A 19,621-nucleotide genomic window follows, 5' to 3' on the forward strand; every position below is an offset into this window, starting at 1 on the left:
ACCTCATTCACATTCACTATCATCCTTATTTTAAGTCTGACCTTTTTTGGATTACATATTGTCCTAGAAATAAACAAACTATCATTTTAAGACCATTGTTTGCTACTGATATAATGATAATATAATAGCATTGTAATAGCGCTCTAAAATCTGAGAACCCTTAGTTCTTACATTTTAAATTGGAATGTGGAAAAATATAAACAAATTAAAAAAAGGTTTAGCTTTAATAAAATAAAACCGCATGAACAAAATAATCAAATGCTCTGTTGATAAAATGCACTGTGACAAACACATATTATACAGTCATGGCAATATATAGTTTAATAAGTAATACTTTTCGTGACTGGCCTAGTCTGACATGGAGCTGCCTAAAAATGCACTTTACACACGTTTCGTTCGACTTCTGGAAGTGACTCCCGGGCCGTTGTATGAGACCCAGGTTATCTCTTAACCTAAACTATCACATTGGTATAGCAGGTGACTGGACACCTTTTCTGATGCACTCTCAGTTGCTCTCTGACTGGACTACGGTCTGATGGTGTTATCCCCTTATCCCCTTAAGACATGGAAGTGCATGAGCAGGTCATGCAAGCTCAAACATCCAGTCATCACTGCTGCTGTCTGCTCCACAGGTCACATGGCCTGGGATTACGCTGTCTTTGTAGACCACAGAGGTTCTCACAGGTGATTATGGGTGACCTGCCCAGAAGTATGGGCTTTAACCTCTGGAGTGCATCTTTGTTTGCTGTCATCACTCCCTACTCTGGCTCCAGTTTCTGAGTGCCCCTGTATCTGTGTGGATGTGCACTATTTAAAGATAAATAACACATGCATTATTGCCCCACAATGGTAAAGGCCCAGAATATAAATATCCAAAACCTGGATGTCAAGCAGAGAACCTGAAGACGTTTTCTGGCGGTCATAAACAAATACATGTTTGAATGTTCCTTCCTGGTGTTAAAGTGGCGTTACGCATGCTATATGTAGGCTTCATTAACAGCTGTGTACATCTCTGTATTTCTCAGCAACTGAATACATTTAAAAACCTGTTTATAGGTATTCTAAAGTTGATGGTTCAACTATAAATCTTTGATAAAATCATACAGTCAGATCAGCTTTCCTCCCCCCCCCAACCATGAATCTATTGCAACTAAAGCCCCACATAAAAGGGCACAGCTTGCTATTTTAGTGCTACCCGGTGTATTTATAGCTGATGGTCTGACCCCACTATAAGCTCTATGAACAAGCTTAGTTACCAACTCCTCCCGGATCCCCACAAACATATCTATTTATAATCACCTAGATGAAATTCAGAGGACAGGTGCCATCATTTTTAAAGGTTTGGATGTGATCAAACACAGCTGAAATCAGTGATAAGCCTGCAAAGCCTCCTGCCACAAACGTTGACTTTGCTGCAGTTGTAGTTGGATCGAACCCCTGGTTGCTTCTTCTTTTGTCTCTTGCCTGCCCTTATTTACGTTGTGATATAAATAACGGGACACCAAATTGTCTTAATTAACACATGTCATCTCTTTCTCTGTATGTCCTTCTTTACATGACCTCCTGCCCTCAGTCTTAGAGTCATCATGCCAGTCCAAAGGGCGAGGCCACCCTGGGCGCCAGCATCACCACTCCACTCCACTCCTCAACCGGCCGCAGAAGATCCCCCCTGCATTCCAGCCCCAGCAACAGCAGCCTATAGGCTTTGGGCAGGTGAGCACATGCAGACACATACATGTATCACACAATCGAAAATGCATAAACACAAAGGAACGTGTCCAGCAGTGGCTCAGTAAGTAGGGGCTTGGACTGGGAATCGTAGGGTCGCCGGTTCAAGTCCCCGAACAGACTTGAAATATGGAAAGTGGACTGCTACTTGGAGATATCCCAGTTCACCTCCTATGCCCTGCTGTGGTGCCCTTGAGCAAGGCACCGGACACCTCCAATCCCCCCTCCCCATTGCTCCCCGGGCGCTGCACAATAGCTGCCCACTGCTCCTAGTACTGGGATGGGTTAAATGCAGAGGACCAATTTCACTGTGTGTGCTCTGCTGTGTGCATGTATGTGACAAATAAAGAGGGTTTCATCCTCCGATTCTATCTATCTATTCTACCTATACACCTTTTCATATTTTAATAGTTGAGGGTTGTTGGCTGCAGACAGACATTTGGAAAACCAATCAAGCACAACAAACAGTATGAGCCTTCGGACGAGGACAAGATATATTTCATCTTTATAAGAAAACTGGTTTAATAACTGGCAGAAGTTATGCTGTGGACAGGGTGTTTCAATAAACACAACTGGCAGTGGATGCTTGTGGAAAATATCTATTTGAGTAATTCAAGTCATTTTATCGTGCATCTGTCTTTGTTCTGCTATGTGAAGAAGTAAAGATGTTGGCACACTGTACCAGAAATGCAGTGCAATTCCTTAAGTGCTTATGACTACACATTTAAGTGATAAAAGAGAACATTTAAATTGCAAATATTAGCTTTTTATATGGTAAGAGCACGCTTAACACTCTAACTGGAACTTGATTCATCTGCCACAGTAGAGTTGTTGCTAATACATAAGGCATTTTATTGTAATACTGCTTAATTAATGAATTTCCAGTAAAACAACACAGTTGCATAGCACTGTAGCGGTTTGAACAGTGTCTGGATTGTTAACGACTTATATATGCAACCATTGACGTGTGAAGATGTGGACGGACAGCAGCCTCTAGTGGCTCTTACAGAAAGAATCTTAGTTGATAAACACTGTGATACTGATCAGCCAGATGCTCTCTCCTTCAGGTGCAGCATTTCGGTTCCTGCCACCAGGAATGGAATGGCAACTTTGCCCACCGGAGACCACAGGCCTATATCCCCCCCACCATGCATGGGCACACATTCACCCTGTCCCACAGCAGCCCCAACCACAATACGGGGCCCCACCCCCACCTTGGAGGCCACCCGCACACCCAGCCCGCCTTACTGTCCTACCCCCCGTCTGGTCCTCTGGTCACGGCTGCGCCCGTGGCCCACCTGCTGGCTTCCCCTGTAGCCTCCCGCCCCGTCCTCCAGCCCACCTACAGCATCTCCCACCCGGCAGGCATCGTGCATCAGGTCACCGTGGGCATCAACCCCCGGCTGCTGCCCTCTCCCACCTTGCACCACCAGGGCCAATTCAAGCCTCTCTTTCCCCCGCACTCTTACATCGCCTCGCCTGCATACGCCAGTTTCCCCCTCAGTCCCACCAAAATAAACCAGTACCCTTACATGTGAGCGCAGCTGCCCAGGTACCCTTTATACCACCCGAGGGCTAAGGGAGAGGGTTATCTTAAACCACAAACAACATGGTTTTCATTTCCTAAACCATGGCACAACCACAGAGAGAGCAAGCTATTTTTTGAAACATGTAGACTTGGGTGTAATTGAACTTCAAGCTTTAAAAAAACAAAAAGAAAAGAGTTCCAATGGTGGAGACGATTAGGGCAAAAATTAAGAAGGAAACAATGTATGAATGATTGAATGAAAGAATGAATGAGTAGTAAACTCACACTTAATGTGTTTTGCACATTTGATATATATCTTTGCATTGGATCTTCTACGAATACTCCTCAAAACAGGTAAAATAATTGGGGTGGTGTTAAATAGTTAGACTTTGCACCCCTGATCCCAGCTATTTTTCTATATTGCCTTCTTACGTGTGCAAGACACATCCATATTTGTAAAGCCATCCTAGTCTCTAGCTCTAGATCGACAGATGCACACGTCGTCCACAGTGTATGTTGTACTGCGTTTGAAGTATTTGTACCTTTTCGGTGTCTTTTGGTGTTAGCAATGTCAAGTCAATTAACCGATTTATATACAGTAGGGTTGTTCCTCACGCTGCATGTGGTCTTGCATGAGCAAAAATGTAAACGGAAAGAAGCATAGACGTTGCTCTTATTGTTTGTGTCACAAGACTCGCTGCATTGTATAACTGTCCCCAGCCATAGTGCCTTACATATTTGGGGTTGTTAATGTTACTACTTATATATGACTATATACATGATTATTAATGTACTGGACTGCAGCACTTGAAATTCCAATCAGTTGATGCATCCTATGTGTGAGTATATATATGCACACGTGTATATGTCCATGCATAGCCTGCATGGATGTGATGTATCGCGGATAGCGGTGCTTATCTTTTGGAGTCGGTGTATATCTCAGTGTTTAGTGAGTTACTTTTCTGTTCTTACAAGAAGAACAGCATGCTTTGCTGTTGCGAATGCTTACCGTTTCATTAAAATTGTTTTTTCTCTTCGTTCTCCCTTATCCTCAAATGAACTAGTGTACAAAGTGCAAGTACTGAGTATTGCTTAATATTTGATAATCACTTTCTATTTAGTGAAACTATTATTACAAACAGTATTTGTACTGTTAATTGAAACTGCAATACAATCTAAATAGTCATTGATTAGTTTATTTTTTCGTCTTCGTATTTTCATTTTGAGTGTTTTCACTTTGTTTATTAGATGTGTAGAAGTGTGGTGGGCATGGCTTTGATTAGGTAAGGAAAAAAATGCAAATTAATTCACGGTATGGAATTTTCTAAGCCTGAGCGAACCATGCAGTATTCAATATACACACATATATGGACATATATTATAGAGCTAGACTATTTAGTACTGATGCTTGATAAGGTGTGAGTTAATTGTGTGCAATTCGCTCATTTATGCATGTGTGACAAAGTTAACTTTTCCCCTTTTACATTATACCATTTGTTAAAGGCTTGAGGCTTCTCGGTGTCGACTGCTTATTTTATACATTCCGTCAGGGAGGATATATACATATATATGATGGTAGCACCAGGCTATATATATGTAGATATGCTGTGTGTGCATTTTATCTGTTCATTTTACTAGTTATGTGTGTATTTCCTTTTTGTCTTTTATTTTCAAATGAAGTTGCTTGTGCAGCACCAAAGACTGTAATTCATTTCCTGAGCAAGGTAGCTATTCTGTTTGCATAAACCTCAAATATACTGTAGTTGTAGAATGGGGTTAAATTAAAACCAACAAAAAAAAATTGTATTTAAAAAAACGGCAGAGGTTTTGTCTAGCTTTTTGGGCAATTAATAAGTCGTATCATTTCTTTCTTGAATGTATCATAGATAAGCTGCTATATGATGATTGCCACTTCGATAGCTGTGAAATTAGGTGATTTCTCTGAGTTTAAACCTAGCGTTGCTATTTTTGTATAGGTCCCTAATTATATGAAATAGAAGTGGTTTTGATTTTTGTGTTTTGCGTTCATATTTGGAGTGTCATTGTAACTACTGTATTGCTGATGATGAACATTAGTTGCATTTGTTGTTTCTCGGGGTGTGTGTTTTTGCATCAGTATTTTATCCTTATTAACCTTTCGGGCTCATCACTGCATATAAATGATGTATCTATGTAACTTAATTTTTTGTATGTTTTCATATTGACGTTTTGTACACATCTAAAGCTGTAGCTTGCAGGATTGATTTAACTTTTTCATTGTGCTTATATATACTACCAGTACTCTTTTGCGTGTAACAGGAGCACTGTGAGATGCCAGAAAAAAAATAATCCATTATGTTCATTGAAAAGCGTCTGTAATGTTTCCACAAACAAACACACTTAGCACTCATGCAGGTAGTAAGGCTTGTAAGGGTTTGGGGTGATAAGACTGTTTCCAAAACACAAATTTAGCCCAATGTTTCTGTTCCAAAACAATGTTTTACAACTCGTTTAACTGTTAAATTGATTTGAAAAATGAATTGCAATGTTTTCACTGTTCAATTTTATGTCTGGCTGGAATATCAGTGTCACACTTTGTTATTCTGCTATTCTAAACTGCCTTGTGTTCGGATCGCTCTCCCCTTTATGAGTGTCTCATATCAAAATGATGTTATGTCAATGCGAAACTGTGGCCATTGTTATGTGTTCCTTACCGAAATTGAGACAGTGTGAGCAGCACTGTGTATGTGCCTTGAGCTTCAGAAAGTGAGAATTCAAGATGGTGATTCCTCACCTGTTATTTGAGGAGGGCATAGAATCCACGAACAGTCCATTACTGTATAGAGTAGACAGTGTTTTAATGGCCACGCAACCAGAAATAAGAAACAGAACAAAAACCACATCCTTTGACCCGCTTGTAGACACGACAGAGGACGTGTGCATGATGGTGGCGGTCCTCTTGTTTCAGATAGCCGCCACCAAAGCCTCTCTGTGATAACACACACGTACACTTTGAATGATATGACACTCAACGATCTATGGATAGTCACTCTGGCTGAACAGCAGATGCAATACTTTACATTGTGCGGTCATTGCACCACCAAGTGTTCTTAGATAATCTCCATGCTTTACATTAGCTTGCATGCTCACCTGCGTTGCTTCACTTTGTCTGCCTCGAAAACTGTCTGCTCAGAGCAGCTTTTCCATCGTGCAAGTTATGGCAGAGCGGGAGTAACCAGAGCACAGTTAACACTGGCCTTTAAAAGCCGAGGAGCTTGCTTTATGTCCAGTCTTTTCTGGATGTTAATTCTGTGTGGGATCTGCTCTGTGAAGGAGATTATTGTGGTTTCTCTGTACAGTCAGTCGTGAGTGTAATACTCCACATTTAAACACTTACATCGATATGGTTGTATGTATTTTGATAGCTTTTTTTCTTACCTGTACGCTTTACTGATCATTGAATTTGGGAAAGAAAGCTTATGATGACAAGGCATGAACTTGGCAGATTAGCGCTTGAAATAGTTCCCCAATAATAAGCATGTGAAATGTAATCTGTGTGTTGATTCCTCCAAAGGTATTCACCAGCAATGCGCCTGCATAAACTCTCCCATACTTGTTAAAGAAAAGAATGGATGCAAAAGGAGAGAAATATTGAAACTGTTTAATTTTCCACACAATTGACATCTTGGATTTATGGATACGTTTTTGTTTTTGAGGATTCATGTATAATTTAACAGATTAAACAGTTTGTCAAATGTTATGACTTTGATATCAGTAAACAAATCCTTTAGAGATGTTAATTCAGGGTCTATTGGTCTAAATGTACTACTGTGTTACTCTTTGATTTGATGAGATTTGTTTAACTCAAGCTCTTATTTTTCTGGTCATCTGTATCAATTTCAGAGTTAATTCACACTGCAAGTTATAGAATCATCTATTTAGATTGCTTATCAAATAGACTTGATTAGGAAATCTGAACTGTTACTGTTTTAATACCTGTAGATTTTTGTGTGGCTTTGTTTATTTTTGTTTTGGTTTAATTTAGCTTTTTTATTTTGTGCTACACTAGTTTGCCATGTAGCAATTGCACTGTGCAATATTTACAGTATGAGGACTGGGAAAACTAACTATGGATGTGATGTCTCTTTACAGTTTGCGATAGTGTTTCCTCTCTAGTTCTCAGTGATTTAGGTGTGACCAAGCCTTCTCTACTTTGTCACATTAAGCGGGTTTTCCAGGTGACTCTTTTGGTGAGTGTCAAAAAAAGACTTTATGGTGTATTATTGTTAAGATTCACTTTGAATTAAAAAAAATCTATTGATGCAGCTCTTTTTGACTATGGTCTATTCTTTCTCCCCATTATTTTATTTATTCGGGTGATTTTTCTGGTGCTGATTAGTAGCTCTGTCACATCTTACTGCAGTGATTTTCAAACTAATTTGGACAAGAAAAAAGGCCTGCAACTGATTATTTTATGGAGTTAATTGTGTTTGAAATTGTTAAACGTGGATTAATTGGCCGAACCATTTGCCTGTAGAACATAACACGATATAATTTTAAAAAATCTTAAATTTGAAATGATAGTACTGGCAACTTTTACAGATTAAATTAGACAAGCAGAAACTGGTTATTCTTTTCCGGTTTAATTAAATATTGTTGAGGATTTATTGTTCATCAAAATGATGTCAATCAAATAATGGATCAAATGAAATAGTTTTTTTGCTCCACAAAATAATTAATGGAAACGTAATCATTTCAAAGCACATTATACCTGAGGAAACTCCCATCTTCCGATGAAGATCTTGCCATATAATCCAAAACAGCCGCTAAATCGACTTTATCGCAATACCTCAAATTAGTCATAAGTATAAGCACTTTACTGTTACCTGGATTAAACTTTTTTTTAATTGAATATGGTAATAGTGTACACTATACATCAAAAGCCATTGTTTGTGTTGTACTAAAGTGCAATGGACTTTGCATGATTTTATATTTGCTTATAGCATTTGTAGTTTAGTATAGTATCTGGGCTAGTGCTGCCATCTTGTGGCGGTGAGCCAGTACAGCAGCCTAGAGTCTACATAACTACATAATCGGATTTTAAGGTAGCAAAAATGTTAGCCCTACGGACGTTGTACACATGTTACATATTTGTGGAAGAAAGGAAAACTAAATTCGCACTGTTGAACATTAATCCACTTTACAAGCTGACATGTTGGTCCTCTTGCGGGGTTGTGTGTGGCTTCATTCCCCCAGCAGAGGTCGTCTTGCAGGCTGCTCGCTTTGACTTTACCCCGACAATTAACAGCAGAGAGGCCAATTTGTTCAGCTTGACCAGGGGGGTGTTAGCTTACACATCAATGACCAAGCAGCGTCCATACCCTTTAAATGTGTGGCTAAACGTCACCGGAGCACAGTCACATCCATAATATCCATGCGGAGCAGGTCTGTACGAGTCAGTTCACCGACAACAGCTAAATGTCAAACCTTTGGCAAAGTGTGCGCGCCTCCCTGCGCCACTCTGTGATGATGGGTGGACCGAGTGCAGCGGAGCGATAGGGCGCTTTTCTTAATTTCCCTTCATCGCCGCGTGCCCCCTCCAGCCCTGGACACCACCACGAGACCGCGGGACCGATATGTTTCCCATCCACTCATGAGGATTGATCCAATGTATTATTTACGACCGAAACTTCAGCAACTTATCCACTGGATATGGCTCCCGGTTTGAGCAGTGGGCGGACAGGTCATCCCGAAGTATTGGAAGCCCGGGGACCCGATCCCGATGGGCGCTCGCCGCGAAGGACGGATACCGGAGGAGAGAGGAGGTGTTTGAGGACCAAATGGCGAGCCGGAGCAGCGGGGATGCTTGCAAACTGTCTGCTGTCTGTGGGGATGCTTTCACTTCTTGTCCGGTGCGCTTTGGCCGCAGAGGGTAAGCACCACACCGAGCTATCTGATCCAACAAAACACATGCTGACGTGATGCATTCACCTCTGTCACATCTACATTCCAAGAAACAGCTATTGTGAGGAGTTAGCATATATATTTGGGAGGGAAATGGGTCTTTTGTTTCCCACAGGCAGCGTTTTATAATCTGCACATGTATTACTGCCGGGTGCACCATCCACATAGAGGCTGCAAGGATGACTGAATAGCTCGCTTTATCATTTTAACAAAGAAAAATGTAACTAGAGGTCCAGACAGCTATTGTTCTTACCATTACATGACATGCAGAAGGCTGTTATTGCATTGACATTTGCGCAGTGAGGCTGTACGTCCAAACAAACAGCTATTATTCACGATGAATTCCCCCTACTGACCGCATTGACATAATATGTTGTAAGACATTTTGTTAAATCTGGACCATGCAGGATTTGCTTGTGTGCAATGCCTCCCTGTAGCCTAATAATCTTTCCACCTGACGCCAGACAACTCGTTTGTCCCTCATCAGATTGCACTGCACATCTGCTTCTCCTCTGCAGCTGGACTCAACCTCAACTTTGTCTCTCCTCCCAACTTCACTTCCCCCTTGTTCTGTAATAGGCATTTCATGTTGGTTGCATTTCCATGAAAGAGGTTATTAGCCTCTGTGTTCCTATTGTGTGTAATGAGCTAAAGGGAGTTTTATTCTGGGAATGCAATGCAGTCACAGGGCAGTCAGTGTTTCAGAGCATCTGGGTCAGCACTAATGACACACATACTGTAGCCCACTGGAGGTCTGTGTGTCTCTGGCGGCATGAGAGGCAGCTGGAGTAAGGTTGGCCGAAATAGCTTCCCTTCAAACATGAATGCTTAAAGAAAAGCTTGACTGCTAAAGACAAGTCTCTGCATGTGCACTGATTTGGCTACATTACATTTCCCCCCCCACATTTATCCATGTACGTCACCTCAATGTAGATGGCTCTGACATTAGAAACAAAGCAAAACGAGGCTCTTAGCAAGAATTAAGTGTGTAGGTCCAACAGTAGCTCCATCACCTCCCTCCAGTCTGCAAACTGTGATGTAGTGGCTGTAGTCTCACCTCTGCTGATGCACTGCTACAGTAGCAGAGTCTCCTCCTCCCTCCTCCCATACCCACCTCCTCCTGCTCACAGTCAGCACATCCATTCTTAAACACACAAGCCCAGCAGCAGCAGCAGCAGCAGCAGCAGCAGCAGCAGCAGCAGCAGCAGCCTGAGCTATACATTACACTATGTTGATTAAAGAGACATACCAGTGGCCTACTTTTATTATTCACTTGCTTCAGACTCTAGGAAAACAAAACTGTGCACTTGGACTGCAGGGTTTTGTTTTGATATAAGCAGAGGTTTACTGACAATGACTGTAGGACTTTGGCTGTTGGGCCGTGAAAAAATCTAGCATTACAATATTTAGACTGTCGTTAAAAAAGGCTTGCGTCTGAATATATTGCTATGTATTGTGATACTGTAAGCAAGGCAACATATTATTTAAACCGGCTTTAAGGAGGTGAGTGTTTACAATAGACTGTCTCTTACTAGTGTTACAAACATGGAGGATGTACTCCTTACTCCAAAGAATTATCCTGGATTTACTCCCGTCACAATGTGTTTGTTTTTTTGTTGTTAATCTGGTACGGCACCAGCACAAAGGGAGACTCTGCTTCATCTTTAAAATGAAATCTATATATGGTTCAGTAATTAAAAGAATGCTATTTCTAATCTTTGGCTCATTCAAAACCTCCCCCTTTCATGGTTCCTATATGGATCTATAATAGGAAACATTATTCAGTTAGATGCACCCATTCCGATGCACCACACCAGTTTCGGCACAGAAACTGCCCTCATTAAGTGTATCAGGTATCGGCCATGATGTGACCGATACGCAAAGGTTGTTTCTTTTTCCATGCCATTATGAAATTATGTGTCCCGCTCATACATTGATTCAGCAACAGCGGGCCACTAATGAATTGTTTCAGTGCCACAGCTACAACTGGACTCATATTACCTGACATAAAAAAATATTCCATTGGATCCTATGCAATAAGCCATACATACTGTTTACTACATTTATGAAAAGACAGCAGTTGTATTGGATTGATACTAAGCCATCACATTAAATGTAGTGATGACCAGAAGGCCTTCTCTCTGACATTAAACATACATCACAAAATGTCTTTGGGTTGTAAAAATTGCATTTCTGGTTGTTTTAGATATCCATCATATTGGACTTCAGGGTGGCTTCAGGCTTAACAAATTCAAACAACACGATCACCAGGGTAGACAATAAATCATAAGTGATAAATTAAACCTTACACAGTTGAAGTTCATACTCGTCCTCCTTCATATCTCTTCACAATCTCATTAATATACCACCTGGCTTTGAATTTCAATGTCATGGTTTGCTGAATAAAACACCCCCCCCCCAGTTGTCAGCTAATATTACCCTGAATCACAGCTTCCTCCATATAATGTGTGAACCCAATACAATATGTGGCTACTATACAAACAACAATTTTTGTTCAACAATAACCATTCCCCCTCCCAAACCCATTAACATAGTGGAGAATGTAGTGTGGACATCCTATACGAAGCTTTTTCATTCAGTTAAATTGATCTTTAATAAACTTGAAGGATTTCTTAACTCATTTGTGGCTTTCCTATTAACACAGCTAGGTGAAATTATGCTCAGCAGCAGCTGGAGGACACCCGGAAGAGAGAGCTAAGCAAAGCCATCTTTGGTCTTTCCACAATCAAACAACTGTCTTCTGACATCAGCTGTGTTTACTCTTACTACCACAAACCTGCCCATTGCTTATGAGTACTGACGTCTTGGATTTGACAGGGGTTAACCTCACAGCTCTTTCGCTGTATGAGAAGCTATCCCTGAACTGTTGCCAGTCATCACTTCCTGCTTAGGAATTCATTGAAAAGAGACTCCACAATAAGATTGAAAGCCATTTCCTTTTTGCAATTCAGTCTGGGGCTTTTAGCCCTTAAATAGCTGTTAACGTGTGTCAATCGAACGGTGAGCTACACATCACAACCGTGGCTGTTTGCCTCTGCTTCTTGTTTTGTGTGGTTCAGTATCTTGCTGTTTTTTCCCCTGTGTCTAGATTAGCCTTTTAAGGGCTGTCACGATGGTTAATGTTAAAATGACTTCCAGGAATTGGTTTTTAAAAACTGCAACCATGACTCACCCTTGGTCTGATGACCTGCCTCCCTGAGCTCTGGGTTTGCAGGACCACTCAGGGGACACGATATCTCTGTTTATTTCCCTCGTTTCACCTCATTGCAGTGATTTAGCGTGCAGTAGTTAATTATGTTGCGGGTACAGCTTGTCAGGAGAGCTTAAGATGTATGTGCATGTGTGTGCACACGATGGATAGATAGATAGATGTTGTCTTTTCAGGTGGAGCTACAGCTGAGTTTTCGTTTGATTTCCACTCAGTCATGAACCAAATATTTGTCTTTGTGAACAGACATATCAAATATATCAAATTGAAAAGTCAATTTACAAAACCAGTGATAAAAAAGCAATGTTTACATTCTACTCACAGTCTTCCATCTGTTTTCTTTTGCATGCTTTGCCGATGTTTTTAACAGAGAAACTGTGAGAGGTCTATTCAACATTAAGCAAGAACTTGAGTGCTTGAAATGAAAATGCTAAAAGGGCAGAGTGTTTTTATATAATTAAAATACATATTAATACTTGCAATCGGGAAAAGAACATTCATTTTTATCCATCTACGCTGTATTTTAACCACAGGTCGCTTTGTTTCTCTCAGATATTATAAAGAGACAAAAGGTATTTAGTTTTTTCTCCTTCTGCAGAAACCAACAGCACTTCTACAACACATAAAGATGTGATGATAAGACAAGCAAACAGATTTCTAATTAGTATCTTGGACCATCTGCCTCGTATTATCCCTTGTATAGTTCAGTGCGATCAGGGAATATTTTGTCTGTATAGTGTGTGTGTGTTTCCCTCCAGTATTTCTGTGTACCTTTGCGCCCCTCTGTTCTTCCGTCAGTCTCTCTGTGTTTTGGCTCCTTGGTGCAGGTTGATGCTAGACAAAACCTTGGCTCTGCTCCTGCTTGAGAAAGGACAGCAGGCTGCCTGATTTATTGGGACGCCACACTGCTCCTCACAAGGCCACCATTCATCACATCACATCACACGGTACCAAGTAAACATTAAAGGCCGGATTCTCTGGGATCTTTAGAAAAGTCAGATTCTAAAGAGCATCTCGCTGTTACTGAAGACTCACCCTAATATTTTTGAAATCATATATAACAACTTGATTTGTATGATGAATGAATAAGTCTTTCAAATTAGGCTGACCCAAGCAAAGAGACCAAAAATGCAGTAATTGTCACAATTTGTAAGATTGTTATGTCTAAATCCACTTCTGTGATCTTTAATACTAAACGTTTTTAAATATGTCATGCAACCTGAAGACCATTAGAATAAATTGTGATCTTAAACTTTTACACAATTTACACAGTGGCCTTCCTTCTAGAGAATAATGTGCAGTATACTTATTCTATCTAAACTAGTCTTAATCCATAACGTTCGTAAAGTGGTAAAAAAATGTTGCGTTACTATACGGGTTTATCCCTATTTCTTACCCTTCTTAAACTTTTCACCCTATGCGTTGGGTAAGGCTCGAACAGAAGTGTGTTTGGTCTTTAAAATGTTGTGTAATTTACATGATGCTGCTCTATAATATATACTACAAATCTTGACTCTGGTAGCTTTTGTTTGAAGGACTGAAGTTGTTTTCTGTAGTTTTAAGCAGGAAGTGAATTTGATGGAAATTAACAAGTAAATGAGGCTGAATCAGACCAGGATTTTAATCTTTGCTGTGAAGAAAGGAGTGAAACAAAATGATGGGCAGATAGGGGAAGGCTTCCCTCTTCACAGATGGGGTCATCAGTCACATTTACTCGTGTCACTGACATAGTATTATATTTAGTTTTCGTCTATTACTGTTATTAACGTAAAGGCTAAGAGTAGCTGTAGGATTTGCAATTTTACACAGACGCCTCTTTGGACGGTGGCATTTTAGCTAATCCCTTTGAACTACTGGAGGAGGAAATGTGAGATCACTGACACATACAAAGGCATTTATTACACTGAGCCTTCGAAATGTTACATTCTTAGAAGCTAGCAAACCATGCCCGCTGGCACACAAACAGTCAGACAACGCATAAGCCTACAAGCAAAAACTATATTGGAGCAACTCAGTCAATATTGGTAATTTATTCCTTTTGTCTGTAGAGGAAATCAATATGCCATATACTGCATACCCTGTATTCTGTTGCACTTACTTAAAAGGCAAGTGTCTTGGTTTATAGCCTGCTGGCTATCCACCAGCTAACTTTGTCTACAGTTTGGAGCTAGACAAGTGATGTAAAGTGGGTTTATATTAGCTTGTTTGCAAAAACCAGTGCTTCTAGCTGCTGGAAACAGGGTTATATCATTTTATCCAATCTATAGATGTTGAATTTCAGCAAGTAAAGTAGTGAGCTGCTCGCCATTGGCCCGTATGGGGTCATTTCTGTCTTTCTGTCTTGGATCATGTCACAATATCACTTCAGTCAAACCCTGTCAATAACACCATTTCAGAGCTACATCCCGTCAAAATTCTTGCTTTTCTTCTGTTTTGACTTAGTCATGAGTGTTTCTCGATTATATCATTGTCCATTGAGATCTGTGAGAGCTATTTTGACCATTGAAATTCAAGAATGAAGACACTCGACTATAATTGCAATTTGAATGCTAAAAATACATTCAGCCAGCGTGGTCATTAAAAATTGATTTCAAGAAGTATCAAATCTGTAACTTCAACATCAGTAATTTCAACATTCTGACCTGGGGAAAAGACATTGCTAAGAAAATAAAACTTTTCCAACAGTCTCCGCCCAATGTAGAAGGATTTCTAGGGCTTAAGCGAAAAAGGAACATTGAAAATGCCAGACTGCAAGAGAAAAATAGTTGTTGCAGCAGCTAATGATTACATGACTAGTCTATATTAAAACTGGCTGATATCGATTTGATCCACATTAGGTTTTTGTAGATAATAACCTTTGATTACATGTAAGGCAATATTTTCAAAACAAAAATTTGGACAGGCGCTTAAGAAATGTCTATTATTTTGCATTTGTCATCATTTTATTTGTTGTTGTAAAACAGAAAACTGATAAATAATATGTAAGCAAACAGCTGTGTCAAGCTTCAGAGTTAGTTGATTATTTTCAGCCTCATCATATGCAGTGAACATTCATATAGAAAATTGTCAATGAATGGTCTATTGTTAATCTGTGACCCCATTTTTCAATGTCAGAATTCTCATGAGCACAATGTATCAAAGCATTATTTTTATATTGTCATGTAAATGTAAATACTTTTTTTGTGTGCTCTAATTGGATTGTATAGGAATTTGGACCAGGCCGAGATAATTCATCCTCTAGTGACTTTCAATAGAATCACGCCATGATAAAAGGTTGAGTTTTTGTGTCACAATGTTAGGAGTTCTTTTACCATCCATTTCATCATTACAGTATACGTGTGATATTACAATTTCTTGCTAGAGAAATATTCAATATTGTGAAATAGTTTTTTTTAAAGATACCTTTCATAACAACCAACAACATCAGTGCATCAGTCTTGGACATTGCTCACAACTTACTCAGCACATGGAGTGTCCCGAGCCCCAGGCACAGAGAGGTTGTTTGTAGTACGTTATGTCTCTGAAACATCTCCGTTCCGCTCACAGTCTATATAGAGAGGCTTTTGATTTTAAATCCCTGTGACATCACAGATTCAGGGGCTCGTTCTGTGATTTCTAGCTTTAGTGAAGCAGGTTTAGAGTGGAGGCAGAGATGACAGCGTCAGTGAAGCTTCAAGAGTGCTCAAGCTAAGAGCATTAAAGGAAGTGATCAACAGTTTTTCTATCGTATCTTATTCATCAGTAATCAAACTGTCTTTGGAATTAGATGATTTTACATTGACAGAATGAGGCAGTTTTAGAGGCAGTTTTGAGTGCTTTAACCTACTTTTATTACTTTTGGAGGTCATTAAGATGATTGCACAAATGTAAGAAAATATCTGGTATAGATGCAGTCTGCCTGGCATATTTTGCCAGTGCTTAATAGAGTACTACAGTATTAGTTAGGATTGAATCATGCGCACAGTGTGTAACAGACATGTCTTAATAAACTATACTACATGTTTGCTCCATCAAAAACAGTTTGTGGGTACATGAACAGCTGCATTCAAAATGTGTCGAGTCATTTTGAGGATTTTTAGGACAATGCGATCTACCCTTCCGGACACAAGCCTCCCACGCCTAGGTCAACATCATTATGGTCATCCAGATCTGAGTCAGTCAGCTGTGCAGCAGGCTCTTCCTCACTGTGTCGGTTGGCACAGGTGTGTAGTTTGCACAGATTCAATCAGTTTATTTGTCACCTGAAATTATTCTTAGTACAATTCAATCAATGCAATCTTGTCAGCTCCTTCAACCTGTGCATGATTCATCACAAAGCACACTGTTGCCGCCAGATCAGCACAACGAAAAATATTCACTCTGGTGAATAAAATGTACGGCAATCCAGGATTCAGCAAAGTGTCTGTGCAGACCTCAGTGCTTAACATCCTGCCAAAAACTAACGCTTGCAGTGAGGCCGCCCAGCTCCTATACAACCCCTGCCCCCCCCCCCCACACACACACACACACACACACACACACTCACTTTCTGCACATTCATAAATCCATACCGTGAAGCATTTGTTTGATTTATGCCTTTACTTTAGTGCACTGAAGTAACCCCTTAAGTCTTGAATTCAGATGCGCTGCCCCCCCCAAGGCCAATTCATTATCGGGATAATCCGAGTGTGGGTGGCTCTGCTGCTGCCAGAGAGCTAACCTTTTACGTTCACACAAACAAAGCCTTTACACATCCTCCAACTCCTCCCTAAATGTCTATGCAAGGTTCAGAGTTTGGAGACCTTATTAGTTTATCCCCACAAGAGCCTATGCATGTGTGAGTGTCAGAAGATGCTACTCTCAGCACTTTGTAACCTGCTACAGAGTGGGAGCATTCCTTTTTTAATATTCCTTTTTTAATTATGTAGCTCCTAAATTGGATGTGCAATTTGTCTCTAGATAAAAAGTGTTTTGCATCAATATATCTAAAACTGCAAATAAAGTAAGGCATAAGATCTCAAACTTGCATAACCACAATGAATGTCCCCGTTTGACATTTGATATGTAAACCAAAATAAACATTTTATTGCACAATATCGGTGAAATGTAATTTAGACTGACTGAGAGAGCTTCTTACTCAATGTCACCGGATGTGAAGGTCAATTGGTTGTTCATAGTATTAGATCATGGTGCCTCATACATACATCCCAGTAACAACATTGTCACCTAGGAGACAGGCCTGTCCTTGACAGTGGACACCGTTAGGAGTCATGGATGGCCCCCATTAAGATGTGCGAAGTGAATGTTTTCATATTGAGAGAAAATATCCAATCCTAAGAGTAGTGATGTAAGGATAGAGGACAAAGTATTAGGTTGAAATGAGGTCAATTCAAATGGATGGAAGACATATTTTTATCTTTTATTCACTGGTCAAAAATTAAGAAAAGTTTATATATCTTAAACCTGGTATCAAAAAGCTTAAAAGCCAAACTCTATGACTTGTTTATCTGTCATTTATTTGTATGATATAAGAGATTGCAAAAACAAACAAAAAAGGATAAATTAAAAGCATTGGAAAAGTTCCTATTAGAAATACTTCAAATGCATCATACCATTATCCATACACACTTCATAATATGACACCATTGATATACCAGATTAGATATTGGTCATATTTTCATATGTTCTGATGTGTCCTAATTCTCATTTTGAAAGATAACTTCTCAAAGGAGGCTGCTTTGCTGGATAAGCTGTTCCTGAAAAGGTGGCTGCCTTGGGGCGTCCATCCTCTTAATATTATCTGCAGCACCACAGTGTGCTACTGCGAGTAGATGTATAATCTTGATCCAAAATTTAAATGAGCACTTGTAAGCGTTGTATGAAATAACACACTTTCTGCCAAAGAAAATCTGTATTAGAAGACATTCCTATAACAGACGGCCTCATCTGAACTCTGACACTTCCGACTGTTTGCGTTATGTGCCCACCCACATCTTGAACAGTGTCCAGGAGAATCAGTTAAGTACCTTGAAGTAGACGGTTTTATTATTTAGGAAAGAAATCATCTGTTCTCTACATTAAGCACTTTCAGTAAGTGAGATCTGAGAGCTCCATTTTCTGACAAAGTGAAAAAAAATCATTGGATAGTATATCGGCTCCATTATGGTTATGAACTTTGATACTCAGTCCAAGTGTTGATGTGGAAGCTCAGAGGAGGTGTCTTGGCTGGAGGCGAGTTACCTCTTAGAAGAGTTACCTTTCTACTTGCAACAAATGTCTCCAGCCCTTATTAATCCTGATACAAAACAGTGATGCTTTCCCTTTAACCCTGCACTTCAAAAGGAATGGAGCTTTTGGTGTATCCTTCTGATAAGTACCAGCCTGAAATTGTTTCTTTTAAAAGCCTTCGAGAGGATACAGGTTTATGCAGCTCCAACGTTGACCAGCTGCATGGCATAATGTCGTGTCAATGTATCACAATAGTGCAAACAGGACAAATCATATGGAGAAAAGACGTAGGCGAAAGTAGTTGAAATGTGACAAATGCAATCTGTCATGGTCCCAGTTGTGTTTGTAGATGTTTCCTGTTTTATTTTGGTAGTCATTCTCCTCTTGTGTCATGTCTAAATATGCTTCCTACCTTCCCCTTTCCCTACCACACCTGTGTTTCATTTGATTAGGGTCTCTGTATTTAATCTGTGTGTTTTCCATGTTTAGGTGATCGACTGCTGAAACTGCTGTTTCTTGCCTGTTTTGGGAATCTGCTTTAAGTCTATTTTGTCATTAAACCATTGAAACTCTCTGACATGATCACGGGTGCAAATGTCTTAAAACTCCTGCTTTTTTGTGGAGTTGATCAGGTCCATTCTGAGAAATGCAAGGCAGTGGTGTATACCAAAGTGTTGATAGTCAAGGCATTTCGATGTTTTAGTGAGCTGGCTTTCAGGAAACAATCTGTGTTGGTGTTTTGACGTGTATCAGAGCTGCCAGTCAGTGCTACACTTTAGAAGCTATAGTAACATTTAATCTTAACTGGACTGCCACACAGCCACCTTCTCTTAGCAGGTCAACTTCATCATTTACCAAAAGCTATTTTTTTCCCGCTGTGTTCTTGTGAATACCCATACCCCTCATTCCAAAGATATGTAAAAAATCTAACATGTGTTCCCTTTTAATTCTTGTTTAATACTTTGTCTTGAAGAAGAGAATATATT

The 19,621-nt window shown here is 40.0% G+C and overlaps 2 protein-coding genes across 3 annotated transcripts in view; both read left to right on the forward strand.

The window, feature by feature from the left end:
• Positions 1–7,560, forward strand: part of hipk3b (homeodomain interacting protein kinase 3b) — a 36,586-nt gene extending 29,026 nt beyond the window's left edge. For both annotated transcript variants that reach the window (XM_063882669.1, XM_063882670.1), the window contains exons 15-16: positions 1,574–1,713; positions 2,796–7,560. In XM_063882669.1, coding sequence (XP_063738739.1) covers positions 1,574–1,713; positions 2,796–3,266 — 611 coding nt within the window. In that variant the 3' untranslated portion in view covers positions 3,267–7,560. The remainder of the gene's footprint in view (positions 1–1,573; positions 1,714–2,795) is intronic.
• Positions 7,561–8,813: 1,253 nt separating this feature from the next.
• The window catches only part of kiaa1549lb (KIAA1549-like b), a 55,426-nt gene continuing 44,618 nt past the window's right edge, over positions 8,814–19,621 (forward strand). The window contains exon 1 of the mRNA XM_063880715.1: positions 8,814–9,167. Coding sequence (XP_063736785.1) covers positions 8,948–9,167 — 220 coding nt within the window. The 5' untranslated portion in view covers positions 8,814–8,947. The remainder of the gene's footprint in view (positions 9,168–19,621) is intronic.

Source organism: Eleginops maclovinus, chromosome 4 (genome assembly GCF_036324505.1).
Source record: "Eleginops maclovinus isolate JMC-PN-2008 ecotype Puerto Natales chromosome 4, JC_Emac_rtc_rv5, whole genome shotgun sequence".
Lineage (NCBI taxonomy): Eukaryota > Metazoa > Chordata > Actinopteri > Perciformes > Eleginopidae > Eleginops > Eleginops maclovinus.